At 33.0% G+C, this 13702-nt stretch overlaps 1 protein-coding gene across 1 annotated transcript in view; it reads right to left on the bottom strand.

Moving 5' to 3' along the window:
* The window catches only part of BCHE (butyrylcholinesterase), an 82334-nt gene extending 70035 nt beyond the window's left edge, over positions 1-12299 (bottom strand). The window contains exons 1-2 of the mRNA XM_002716368.6: positions 11994-12299; positions 3979-5500 (exon numbers count right to left, since the gene is read on the bottom strand). Of these exons, the coding sequence (XP_002716414.1) occupies positions 3979-5492 (1514 nt within the window). The 5' untranslated portion in view covers positions 5493-5500; positions 11994-12299. The remainder of the gene's footprint in view (positions 1-3978; positions 5501-11993) is intronic.
* Between the last annotated feature and the right edge of the window lie 1403 nt (positions 12300-13702).

The raw sequence follows: 13702 nt of genomic DNA, 5'->3' as shown, positions 1-13702 counted from the left end.
AGATTTACTATATAATAAATAAAAGTATTGATATTATATGAAGTGTGAACTTGAAAATCCATTCTCCTGAAAGATAACTAGAACTCCATCACCTGTTCTGTACTTTCTTAACTTGCAATTTGGAGATTCTGTGGGAAGTAGAAATGAGGAAAGTTTTTCAACTTTGCATTAAAGACATTTTGAAGGGAATGTGAGGCACTGCCTGTGCATTACAGAATGTTTAATGCATCCCTGGCCCACACTCTGCTACCACCATTATTCCCAGTTTTGACACTCAAATCAGGGTCCAGACATTGTTACATGTCCCCATGGGCTCACTGCGGTAGAGAACTGAAAGGAAGAACCACAGCATTGGAATATCATGTCTGTGGTGAGACAGATTGAATGGTTTTAAAACCTAACACCAACTTCATTTCTATTGGAATTCATTTAACCACTCTCTTTCAATGTTTATTTATGGATATATTTTTGGGGAAAATAATGTACACCAAGGGATTAAAACTGTGTTTTCCATTAAGGCAATTCTCAAGACATATCATGTACTATTTTTTCTCTGGTCAACTACAGATACATAGACAGTAAAGAAAATTACTTATTAAAATAGTGTTTTGTTATGGCTATGCTATTTCATAAAGTTTACTTTGACCCTTTAGGTTGATAAGCTCTATTATATTTATTCGTCATTGTAAATAAAAGACCAACTCTCATTTATTTAGCATTGAAATATGCTAATAACAGAAGTACTTTAACAAGATTAAATAATTGGGGCCAAAGTGCCGCATAGTAGGCTACGCCTCCACCTGCAGTGCCAGCATCCTATATGGGCCCCTTTCGGTGTCCCAGCTGTTCCTCTTCCAATCCAGCTCTTTGCTAATGGCCTAGGAAAGCGGTGGAAAATAGCTCAAGTGCTTGGGCCCTGCACTCATGTGAGAGACCTGGAAGAAGCTCCTGGTTCCTGGCTTTAGATTGGTCTGGCTCTGGACATTGCGGCCATTTGGGGAGTGAACCAGCAGATGGAAGACCTTTCTCTCTGTCTCACTATCTCGCTGTCTTTAACTCTAACTCTCAAATAAATAAAGTAAATATTTTTAAAAGATCAAATAATTCATATTATTATAGTCATAGACTCTTTTTGACCTCCCGCTATTTATGTGTTATAAAATAAGACACTTATCACTTCTGATATTCAGTATATTCTATTGTGAAGTGAGAAAATATAAATTCCTCCATGATTTCAACATAGAAAATATGAAATCAATTACAGTCATCGATAATTTAAAGAAATATTCCTTATTAAATTATTTATAGTATCAGGAGTTGTAAGAAAGAATTAAATACATATTCAAATGGTTCAATATAGGTGTAACCTTTCAGGAGAGAGCAGAATGAGACAGAAGTAACTCTAACAAAGCTTTAAAAATATGATAACCCTTTTTTATGAACGGAAATTTAGGGAGCTGTTCAAAAATCAAAAAAATTTCATTGCTAATCTAATAATCTATATATCTTGGAAGAGTAACATTGCATTGATTATTCATACTAGTTTTTATCAGCTTTCATTCAAATGCCAAGAAAATATTTGCTAATATGATACATACCTATCTTTGTACTACAATGAATACACAACAAAATCAGTTTTTGTTTCAAGAAGCTAACATAGTGTAATTTTGGAGGAGCAGTTTGCAATAGAAGATTGGTTATGACAAATTCCTAATAATGATTTCTGTGAGAATAGAAAGAGGTCTAAAATAACTGCAACTTTAGAAATTAAATCATTATTGGATGAGCTGTGTAAAATAAGGTCTTAAAAAAAGAACAGTTTGTTTTACTAAAGAGAGCTATAGGTGTTCAAAACTGGGCACACAGCAAAAACAAAACTCTAAGGTGCAGTAAAGTTTGGAGTCTTTGGCATTCCTCTAATACCTAGCTTACCAAGCACCAGGTGTAGGATAATGTACATTGCAGCAAAATTGTAGAGTCCATTTAAATACTAACTGAACAATTTTAGCGTTATACACAAGGGACAACTGAAAAACAACTTTGATATAATTATAATATGCAACTCCTATTGTAGGAATATATATACAGTAACATGAAATATAAGGAATTTTGAATGGAGAGTGAAAAAGAAAACCACAAAAAATTTCATTATCAGCATTATTTTCATTATAAAATAATATATTCAGATTATATTAATATATCAATTTGTTTTGATATAAATTCTCCTTTTAAAATGAGATTCCCAAGTAGTCATTTCTTCTTTTATATTGCTATTATTCTCATTGATACAAACAATTCCATCATCTAATATTCCTTTGAGGTTACAACTACAGGGGGAACATGAATATTATTTGCAATAAATATATAAGAGTCTCTCATAAAGCTCACTGAAATTTTTGATCTAGTCTGGGGCTGGCACTGTGGCATAGTGGACTAAGCCTTCATCTTCAGTGCTGTCATCCCATAAGGATGCCAGTTCATGTCCTGGCTGCTCCTCTTCCTATCCAGCTCTCCAATTATGGCCTGGAAAGGCAGTGGAGGATGGCCTAACTGCTTGGGCCCAGAATTCATGTGGGAGACCCAGAAGAAGCTCCTGGCTCTGGGCTTCAGATCGGCTCAGCTCTGGGCATTCTGGACATTTGGGGAGTGAAAAAGCAGATGGAAGACCTTTCTCTCTGCCTCTCAATCTCTCTGTCTGTTACTCTACTTCTCAAACAAATAAATAAATCTTTTTTAGAAAAAGAAAAATTTAAAAGTCTATGCATATCTGTGGACCTTCAAAATGTTTTTTTATAGCATTGCATATTATGAAAATATGTATGATTTCTAAAAATTTTAAACCAAACCAATATTTTTAATTTCATTTTTTCCACAAAATATTTTGAATAACCTTTGGATATGTAGACTTAAAAATGTACTCTGACTGATTACAGATGTTTCTTGATTTACAATGGAGTTGTTTCCCAATAAATTCATTGTGAATTTGAATTATCATAAGTCCAAATTGCATGTGATACATTTATCTTCTTAAACATAATAGTTTAGCAACATAGTAAAGGAGAGAGTTCCAGTTGTTCACACAGGCAAGCATGTGGTTGACTGAAAATTTCAGTTTGCTGCTACTGTCAAGTTTCACCAAGGAATTTATTATCACATGTTGCCACCCAGAAGAAAACAAAAATGCAAGATTCCAAATATATTTCTACTGAATGGTATTACAAACATGAAAAATTGAAAGCCAAATCATCATAAACTGGGATTGTCTGTATTTTATTCTGTCTTAAGGAAATACTATCATAATATGCGTAGCATATCAGGGAAAATGTGCTTTTCGGTGAAGACTCTATCCACTTACAGTCATCAGATTCCTCAAATGGAGAACAGTTTGGCTAAACATGAAGACCTTCCATAGTACCTGTCAACCATAGATTATCTGACAGCTCTGAACTCCATAGAGAAAAACAATGATGAAATAGTCAATTCTATGTGTTCTGTGTAATCTGAGGGCAATCCTACCACTATTTTGCCCTTTGATTTTGTTGAACAGAGTTGTAATTCTTCACGTATCTGATGCCACTATACCAACTTGACATACAAGATATATTCACCCACTTTCCTAAACCTGTGAGCATTATAAAGTTTCAAGTTCAAAATCAATGCAACAAGTAATTTCAGTACTTGAAACAAATATCTATCTCCATACAAAGTTTTGCCAACATAGTTAAAGGATTTCACGATATTTTTGGTGATGAAATCAGAAAATATTTTCCTTAAAATTTCTATGATGAATACTTTTAAGCGCTCTGACATGGAACAAAATTCACTGTATAATAAAGAGAAACTAATTTAAGTACACAGAGAATAAATAATTAAAACTTCTGCAAGTTGTTAATGAAGTCTGCATCAAAAACCAAGCAAAGACACGCAAAACAAAATAAACAAACCCAGAGAAAAAGAATGAATGAAAATCACACTTACCCATACTTTGCAAAATTTGCCCAACGTTTCATAATGGATCTACTCAAAATTTCTTCAGCTTTTGTATAATTAACTCTTCTTTCAAGTGGTAAGCCAAAGACAAATTCAATTTCATAGCCATGCATCACTCCCATCCATTCTGGCCAAGGAAGTTTGGAGGATCGGTGTTCAAAATAGTAAAAATAGGCATTGTTTCCCATTTCCGAGCACTTCTTGGCAAACTCTAAAGCAGGGCATATAATGTTGTAATCCCCAACCACATCATCCAGTGCTTCGCGGTAATTCTCAGGCCTCTCATCATCTAACCAGTCTGCATAGTGGAACAGGATTGACTCCTTTCCAAATTCACTCACTCTCGGAAAAAATATTTTTAAACCATCTTGAAATTCTTTTCTAGTTATGATACTATTGTTATCTTTACTGAAACCAGGAGCACCATAGACAAGAAAGGCTGTCCCTTCATCTTTATTCACACCCACCAAGATCTGGGTTTTTTTTAGTTGTCCAAGCTGAAGGAGTGTGTCTGGCATGTCAGTGAGAAAGTCACCATCCACTGTTGGACCAAAGTTCACTGAGAGGAGACTATCAAAGGGAACAACAAATACTTCATTCAGAAGAATCTCCTGGGCATCTTTGTTTCGAAGGCATTTTATGATTTCAGTCTCATTCTCTGTAGAGCATCCAACAAACTTAGCTAATGTCAACGTTCTGTTCCTAGCTTCATGAAGAGACATGACTGCCCAAGGGGCATTAGATGATCCACTCTGCAGAATGGCTCTGGTGAACAACGGGTGACTTCTAGGAGAAAGCAAATGGAGGCTCACAGAAGCTGCTCCTGCACTTTCCCCAAAGAGAGTTACACTTTTAGGATTTCCACCAAAGGCTGCTATGTTTTTTTGAACCCACTGAAGGGCCAACTGTTGATCAAATAAGCCCATATTCCCTGGGGCTTCGGGATTTCCCGGCAAAGCTAGGAATCCTAAAGCACCCACCCTATAGTTCATTGAAACCACAATCACTCTTTCAACCCGAGTCAGAAACTTGCCATCATAAACTTGCAAAGAAGAGGTTCCAGTCTGAAAACCACCACCATAGATCCATATCATTACAGTGGCATTTTTTGGTTTAGGTGTTGGAATCCACACATTCAGATATAAACAATCTTCACTGAGGTCAGTGTTTGGGTTCCACATTTCTGATCCATGGAAGCCTGGGAAACTTTGATCTATGTTCTGATAGCAGGAATTTGCATATTTTGTGGCATTCCAAATGTCAGACCATTTGGTTAGAGATTGTGGCTTTTTGAATCGAAGTCTACCTAGAGGTGGCTGTGCATAGGGAATGCCAAGAAAGGCTGTTACAGTGCCTCCGAGAACCGGCAAGTTTATCCCTCTGATTCTTCCATTCTTGGTTGTAATTATCACATCTTCGGTGTGTGACTTCCTGATAACCATGCAGAGTAAAAGAAACCAGAAAAGAAATCGGATAGATATGATTGTGTCCTTGTCCTGCATATTGACTTCTGAAAGAGAGAGCAGTAGGAAGTTTTATCAGTATTATGCATATAGAATTACACTGTGTTGATGCGAATCCCCTGAAATATAGTAGCTTTTATGAGTCCTATAAAATACGAAAACTATTCAAATAGTTTTCAGTTTGGAAGATAAGTAAGTACATTAGGAAATAGAATTTATTTGATTTGAAGACTAGTCATTATCATTAATCTGTAAAGGAGATTTAGTATTTTAAAGAAGAAATTTGTCCCTAGCATATATAATACAAAGGGAATTTTAAAAGTTCAGGGAAAACAGAATTAAAGGTAACTATTTTGATGCCGAGAAAATTTTCAAAACCGTGTACAATTTTTCACAACACACATGATCAGGGATTTTTGTAAGTTTTGATACCCTGGGCTGGAAACCATACACAGTCACAGCAAACCTGGCATTAAGTAGTTTTCTGCTTATATCAGGTAAAATTTCTACCTGTGCAGAGGAGGCAATGCAAACCAGCGTGTTTTCTGAAATTTCATGATGTCTGATTCTTAACAGAATTGTGAAATAATTTAACAAGTTGTAAGGAATTGTAAACTACGATGGTCATTTCCTGTTTCACAGTCCCTTCTGTGATACCTTTTTGCCAGCGATTTCTCCCCCTGTACAATCCAGCCTATGGTCAGAAGAAAAATCGGACAACTTAGACTGTACAATGACAGAACTATAGTAATGAAATTGTCCTACGAATTGTGAAAACCAGGAAGCTTGCTATCACTGAAAAACAGAAAAATTAGGGCTGGAATATTTATCAGGTGACTTGAAGTTTTTAAATCATGATAGGCCTTTCTGTCTACCTTACAATTCCAATGGTGAGAGCTGATGGCTGGTATTACAATATGTAGAAGATAGACAACTTGTGGCTGGTATTACAATATGTGGGAGAAGATACTGATTTGAAAGATATGGTACACTCAGTGATTGCATGTGGCACATAAATTAATTTGTTAACTGATTACAATATATAAAACAAATGAAATTAAACATGATAGTATAGTCACAGTTGTATTTTGATGGTGAATCAAATAACTGAAGTCAGAGGATTAAAGCAGAAAAAATTCCAGGACAATAAGAGATCCAAAGTAATCTTTGTGACCTACAAAGTGATTAGTTTTTGGCGTTTTATTCAGTAATATTTATTTGATGCCATAAAGAGATTATTTGGGGAGATAAAATTTTATCAAAAATTCGTAGTGCAAATCTTAGTGTATTTTAAGTAATAGAAACATTTCAGATTTTGAAGCTCCACAAAGAGGGAAAGAAAATGTAGCACAAGTATTGTTTAAAGAGCTAATATATTTATATAGCTGAAAGAAACTGATTTAAATAGTCAATTACAAACAGACTCTTGCCAGACAATAATAAAAAGGCTCATGAATGTCCAAGACATTTCCTTTATTATATTTTATGATGCTATAATTGTAAATGCAACCTACATGAACAAGAAGCTTAATCCTATGAGCAGTGGAAATTTGTGCCTTTTGTTTTGTTCATTTGTTGTTCATTTGTTATACTGTCTTAGAAGGCCAGACAATAAGGCATTCTCCTATAACCCACAGCCTAGACCCATTTAAATCAACTTAATTTACCATTGAAAATGGGAGAGCTACCGATGAATAAGCATTTTTTAATCCCCAAAACTAGCTTAATAAATCAATGCATGTTGTAAAGTATTTTATTCAAAGATCAATAATGAATATATCCATACTTATATCTATATCTAATCCTATCAATATGCATATCTATATTCATGTGTTTTAAATAAAATGCTATAATTTTTAACCAAGCCAGAAAACTATAATTTTAAAAAAATTTACAGTTTGATAAAATGGATTGTGTCCTAAGATCCATAAAATATATTATTAAAATGTATAAAATTTTAACATTTTATATAGTTATGGTATTTATGTATCATTGTACTCACAATAAATGTAATCCGTTGTAATATAAATAATAACAAACTGATATACTGTAATGTAAAGCTTTTTGTAACTTTTTATTAGCTACTGAAATTTTATATTTCTGATAGGAGTGCGAGGCACTGTTATTACCTTATTTTGCCTTATGATTTTTTTCTGTTTTGAAAATTTTCATTGGAAACATGAACTACAAAACCAGTTTACTCTAGAGTGCATTTCAAAATTGCAACATCCCTGGTTTTACTCATTCCTCTAGCTTGGCTCAGTCAATGTTCTTCTAACACAAAGTACATCTGTTGTTTTTGTTTTGTTTCCTTGGTTTTATTTAAAAGCTATTTGATCTTTAAAAATGAAACACCTGGTCCTAATGAGTTTTGGTCTCATTTTCAAACTTTTGTTCTTTAAATAACTTGTTAATTTTATTTCAAAGCAAGTATACTTATTACCAAAATATATTTGCTTTGTGTATAACTAATAAATGTGATAATTTTCACTGTTCATGTTTTAAAATAACTGCTATTACAGCTAAAGGGTTGGGATATTATTCCCATTCACTTAGCTTGACTTACATAAATATTTCTTATCTTCAATTGTTTCATTTATATTTTGTGCTCACAAGATCCTGATTTTATATAGAGCTATTTTATGAATCAGAATCCTTGCTTTTTCAACAATATCTGTGAGTAGTTACATGTAAATAATGTAACTAGTAATTTTCAAAACAATTGTTGTTTTGCATTTATTGCAAAATGACAATATAATTAGAAATCAAATCCTACTTGTTGGAGAGAGCATATACCAAATCACTAAATCTGTACTTTAATATAAAATTATGAATATGTTCACATCTTGGCATAGCCTAATATTTTTACATTTAGCCACAGTCTGTTATTTAATAAGCATCACTTTTTCATGATTTGATCTTCTATATTCCAGCATGCTGCTCTTATTTCTTCCATTGAAAATAGGTTTCAATTATTTTGTATTATTTTTTAAAGCTTTATTTATTCACTCGACAGGCAGAGAGACAGGGAGTGGGGATTACAGAGAGATCTTCCAGCTTCTGATTCAGTCCCCAGATGGGAACAGTAACCAAAGTCAGCAAGCCGGAACTCCACACAGGTCTGCCATGTGAGTGCCAGGAAAACAAGGACGCGGCCATGTTTTGTTGTTGCCATCCCAGGCACATTAGCAGGAAGTGGAGTGGCCAGCATTGAACCATACTCTAATATAGGATGCTGGTATCACACATGGGAGCTTACCCACTATACTACATCAGCCCAGGTTTAATTTTTTAATATTTGTTTACTATATATTTTTAAACAATTAAAAGAAAGAAATTAAAGGACACTAAAAAGTTCTTAATAACCTATATCTCTAAATATTCAATAAGTATTAAAATATTCAATAGAACTTTACTGTTTTCCCTTTTATAAGTTGTCAGCAACTGAGTATTTCACATTGAATAAATGATTAAACTTTGAGAGCACTTAGAATATGTATTACAAAGTATGGGCACACTTTTACACCAAGTACAACTGAGTACCTGAATTTAGATCAATCAACTTATTGAAATAAAATAAATTAATTATATAGAAATTATTTACATACTTCTAATTTTTATTTTATGTATTTGAACAGCATATATATACATATGTTAGATATTTCTAATATACGTATATTTTGTGTTGTGTGTGTGTCTGTGTGTATTAGAGAGGGAGAGAGAGATCTTCCATCCACTGGTTCACTTCCCAAATGTTTGCAATAGCTGTAGTTTGACCAGGCTGAAACCAGGAGCCAGGACTCAATCTGGATCTCTTATACAGGTGGCAGGGACCCAGATATTTGAGCCTTCCTTCATCTATTGCCTCCCAGGATGTGCATCAGCAGGAAGATGAACTGGGAACACACCCAGGATTCAAACTCAGGGACTCTGAGGTGGATTGTGGGTGTCCTAAAAAGCAAACTGCATCTTAACCATTACAACAATTGCTTGTCCCTGAAATAGTGTTTAATAGTTGAAAGGTGAGAATTTGTGTGGAACTGACAAAAAAAAGTAGAAATACTTGATAAAAAATAAGTGCTATAGTATTACAAGTTTATCAAATATGTTCACATATGAAAATGTTTATTTTTTACTTGCTGAACTTATGTAGTGGAAGCCTTTGATGATAATGCAATTTAAAAAGATGTTATCTCAAAAGTTAACAAGGAAGGAAGGAGAAAGGAAAAGGGAAGGAAGGAGGGAGGATAAATAATATCATTATATTCTTAGAAATATATCTTTGAACTACATGGAAACTGTTCTTATTGTATTAATATTATATTAACATGAGAATTGTTGAATATTGTGTTGTGGTAATTATCATGCATTTGCTATAAACCTGATAATCTAATATAATAAAAAATTCACTTTCAAAAGTACTGGTGATTTTTGAAAACCTCTGAACATTTAAAATATGACTTTCAAAATAAGAAAGAAAATTTAAAGTTCTCTGTTTTATGTTTTGAATTCAAGTTTGAAAGAAGTTGCAGAATTCTCATGCCAAATTCAAGAAGAATTGTATATCCTACTAGTAGAAGAATTCAGAATGCTGCTCCATAACATACGGATATGATAAAATGATTGATAAAAAGAGCTCTGTGTTTATCATCTATTTGTCGTAATTGGATAGTCATCAACTTTCCAAAGTTATGGCCCAACCAGAAACTTATTAAAGAATGATCAGATATTCACAGTAATTTTCCAAAGTTTAGAGTAATTTTTCTTTTAAAAAGTTATGTATGGACAAATATGTATTTCTGTTTGAAAATAAAACTTGTTTAATTGGTGGGAAAATATCCACCTAGATATATTAATATATTTTAGAACAAGCACCACTAAAAAGTATTTGGTCAAATTAAAACAACTAAGTCTTTATATCAAACCTAACAGGCTTGTTTTGTTGCAGACTAAGTGAAGTGGAAAATTGAGGAAGTCTGTTTATAAATAGAGTATACCACTATCTTTGATAAAAGACACTGTATTACGTAGAAGTACTAGGAACTTCTTGTCCTCAATCAGAAAGACCACTCACAAACATTTCATTGTATGGATAATATGTATATTTAATTACAACATTTATTGTGTCTTTGAAAGTGGATCCGCTCTTAGGTTGTATGTACTCAAATAAAATTTCTAACATCTGAGACAATCCATTGTTTTTACTAGGAAGCAGACTTTGTCATGAAACCATCAAAACAAAGACTCAACATAATTTAAATATGTGTTACTAATTGATATCAAGAAACCAATCAAAACAAACAAAATTTTCATGACATGATTTTTAAGATATTATTAGCTTAAATTTTGTATAAATGAAAAATAGAGTAGATTTCAAGTTTTTTTTTTTTTTTAATAATAGGAGGAGGACATATCAAACAGCAATAACCAAACCAAACTTTGAAAATCCTACCAGAAAATTCATATTATTGTATAACATTGAGAAGTCTAAAGATATTTTTCAGTTATAAAACTATGTTTTAAAATCTCATAATTATACCCATAAAAGTAGTTATTAAAGTAAATAATAATTGCATTTATCATAATTATGAGATGCTCTATATTAAGACATTACACAGACTAGGGATAGTGTAATTGAGTTTATCATGAGACATTCATATAAATATATGACATAGAATAAAATAAAATATACACGCAACTAATAGAAATCATAAACAATGAAATTACTTTTATAATTCAATTTAGTTTTAATCACTTATACATTTTATACTTTGAATGCTTAATCCCCTGGATATACTGGAACTGAAGACATCAAAATGTTAGGGATAAATTATAGGAATAGTTTATGAGATTATAGCACAAATAGAAAGTTTTAATTTGCTTAAATTTCTTTAAAGATAAAAATAATAGCAACTGTCAGATATTTTGTTACAATTTAAATACACATATAAAAAGAGAACAGACAGCAAAGGGGGTGTGTTTGTGAATCAAATTAAAAAATTAGTCTTCTCTTTACATAAATGATACTTAGATCTTTGATTTGTCAATTGACAGTGTTAAAGTTTCTGATGCCAAAATGTTGATTCAGAAAACTACTCTGTTAAACAAGACAATATGAGAACTATTAATTTAATGCCATTTTTTAAAAAGGAGGAAAATAAGGCAAAGACTACTTTTGTTGGTCTTTTAAGAACAGATTGAATACAGAATGCATTTAAGGTAAAACTGCATAAAATATAATTCCTTAGGGAGCCCACTAGAAACATCCATGACAGCGATTCCACAAGTCCTTTATACAGTGTTGACCAAATTCATTATTTCTTCAGCAGTTAAATGGACTGTGTCTGTGTTCCCTGAATAATAGATTCGATGCATGTGCCTGCCCGCTTCATCTGTCCCATTTACAGGCTTTACTAAACTGCTCTCCACAGAGCACTAAAGAGACAGAGCAAACACGTGAAGAGATCGCACTTCTCGCACGGAATGAGTTTCTCAGTAACTTGCATCCCTCTAGGAAGGTGTAAAATCAGAGCAACTTACCCGACTCTGCAGCAAAGATGATAAAGTTTCTAAGGACTGGAAATCATGTAAACACTTCAGGGAAATGCAGGATGCAGCTGCTGCTCCAGCCTGTAAATTGGACTGCACTGACATTACAATCAACTGTTACTGACAAAGCTCGCGAGAGTTGGCAGCAGCAACTTGATCGAGAGGCAGCCAATCTTTACTTTCTGACATCTGTTCAGAGGCTAATGGTATGAATGATTCATTTACAAAAATATTGCCAGATTCATGTTTTACAATTGCCGATACCCTTCTAAGAGTTAAGAGAAAAAAAAAAAAAAAGTGTACGGGATTTTTCTTTTTTTTTTTAAACATAAGGAGAAGATGCATTTTTTAACATTATCAGAACTTTTTAAAATTTTAGTAGAATGTATCTTTTTCCCCCGTACTGAAAATTTAAAGATGTCCATTTTTTTTCCAAAAAAAAAAAAAAAAATGCTGTCATTGAAGTCCTTTGCAGGTGCAATGTGTGTCAGCTGTGCAGTTGTAAAGATTAATAGGGAAGAAAATATGAAATAAGATAAATACAATGTAGTATAAAGTATGCAAATCAAGAGTGGTGTATTTACTAAATGTATGTCACTGACTTGTATCACCTTTCAACTCCTACACCCCTACACTTGCTTTAACTTATACAAATTTGTGTTGGTATTTCTTATTTAGGGGACCCTGCAGGAGAACATGTGAGAAAAGCCTTAACTTTCTGCTCAAGAGAATAAAAACGCATTGTATGATTTCCATGGAACTCTGAAGCACTTGTGAGCCAGCAGTCAATGTGCTCTAGAGGATATATTTATGTCTTCTTAGAAAAATTAAGAAAAAAACATGAACAAACTTTTTAATGTTTGAATTTTCAGTGGAGTTACATTTTTAATATCTTATAAGCCATAACTTTTCATTTAAATCACTAATGGGCTCACTATGGAGTAATCAGAAGGTATGCATTTGTAGGTAATTCTGCTTTTTTGTTTTTAGCCATATTCAAATTTAAAACAAGCCTGTGAAAACTGACATTTGTGGGGTTCTACCTTGACACTTTACATGGAAAAGTTTGTTATTGGTACAATAAATATATGAATTAAATGTTATTATCCACAGTTTCAAATGAGAAAACTATATAAAAGTCAGAAACTTGTATATCCTACTAGTAGTAGCTATTGAGTCAGAATTTTAACCTACATTTGTCTGATGTCATTATACATTGTCTGATTCAAGATACTAACAATTTCGGTCTTTTTAAAATTATCTTTTCTGTGAAAGTTGCTACCTAGGAATTATTGATGAGATATTATAATTCAGAATCAAAATGATTTATGGTGTACTTAGAATATATTTTATATATAACTTAGTTACACAAACATTACAGAATGCATCACTCTATCTCAAATTAGGAAAATGAATTTTAAAGGGCCTATGGTGACAATTATGCAGTGGTTTATAAAGTGATGGCACTTTGGTTTAAAATGTAGTGATTCTGGTGGCCCACATGAAAATTCATGATTCAGTATAGGTGGTTTTTTTGCATGCAGACATCGAAATGATTCTCTCCAAGGCACATCCACTGCATTGCTTTCTGTGCTTGCATGAGGACCTTGTTATAAAGCCTTGCAACTGTTGAGTGATGTGTTTTGATGTTAATGAACTCAGTAGAGCTCCCTTCATGCTCCTAATACCCCTTTACTACT

The sequence above is a fragment of the Oryctolagus cuniculus genome, chromosome 4, assembly GCF_051225735.1.
Source record: "Oryctolagus cuniculus isolate XC-2025 breed Fujian yellow rabbit chromosome 4, ASM5122573v1, whole genome shotgun sequence".
Taxonomy (NCBI): Eukaryota; Metazoa; Chordata; class Mammalia; order Lagomorpha; family Leporidae; genus Oryctolagus; species Oryctolagus cuniculus.
Note: the sequence above shows the minus strand (reverse complement) of the source record. Positions and strands in the feature narration are given on the sequence as shown.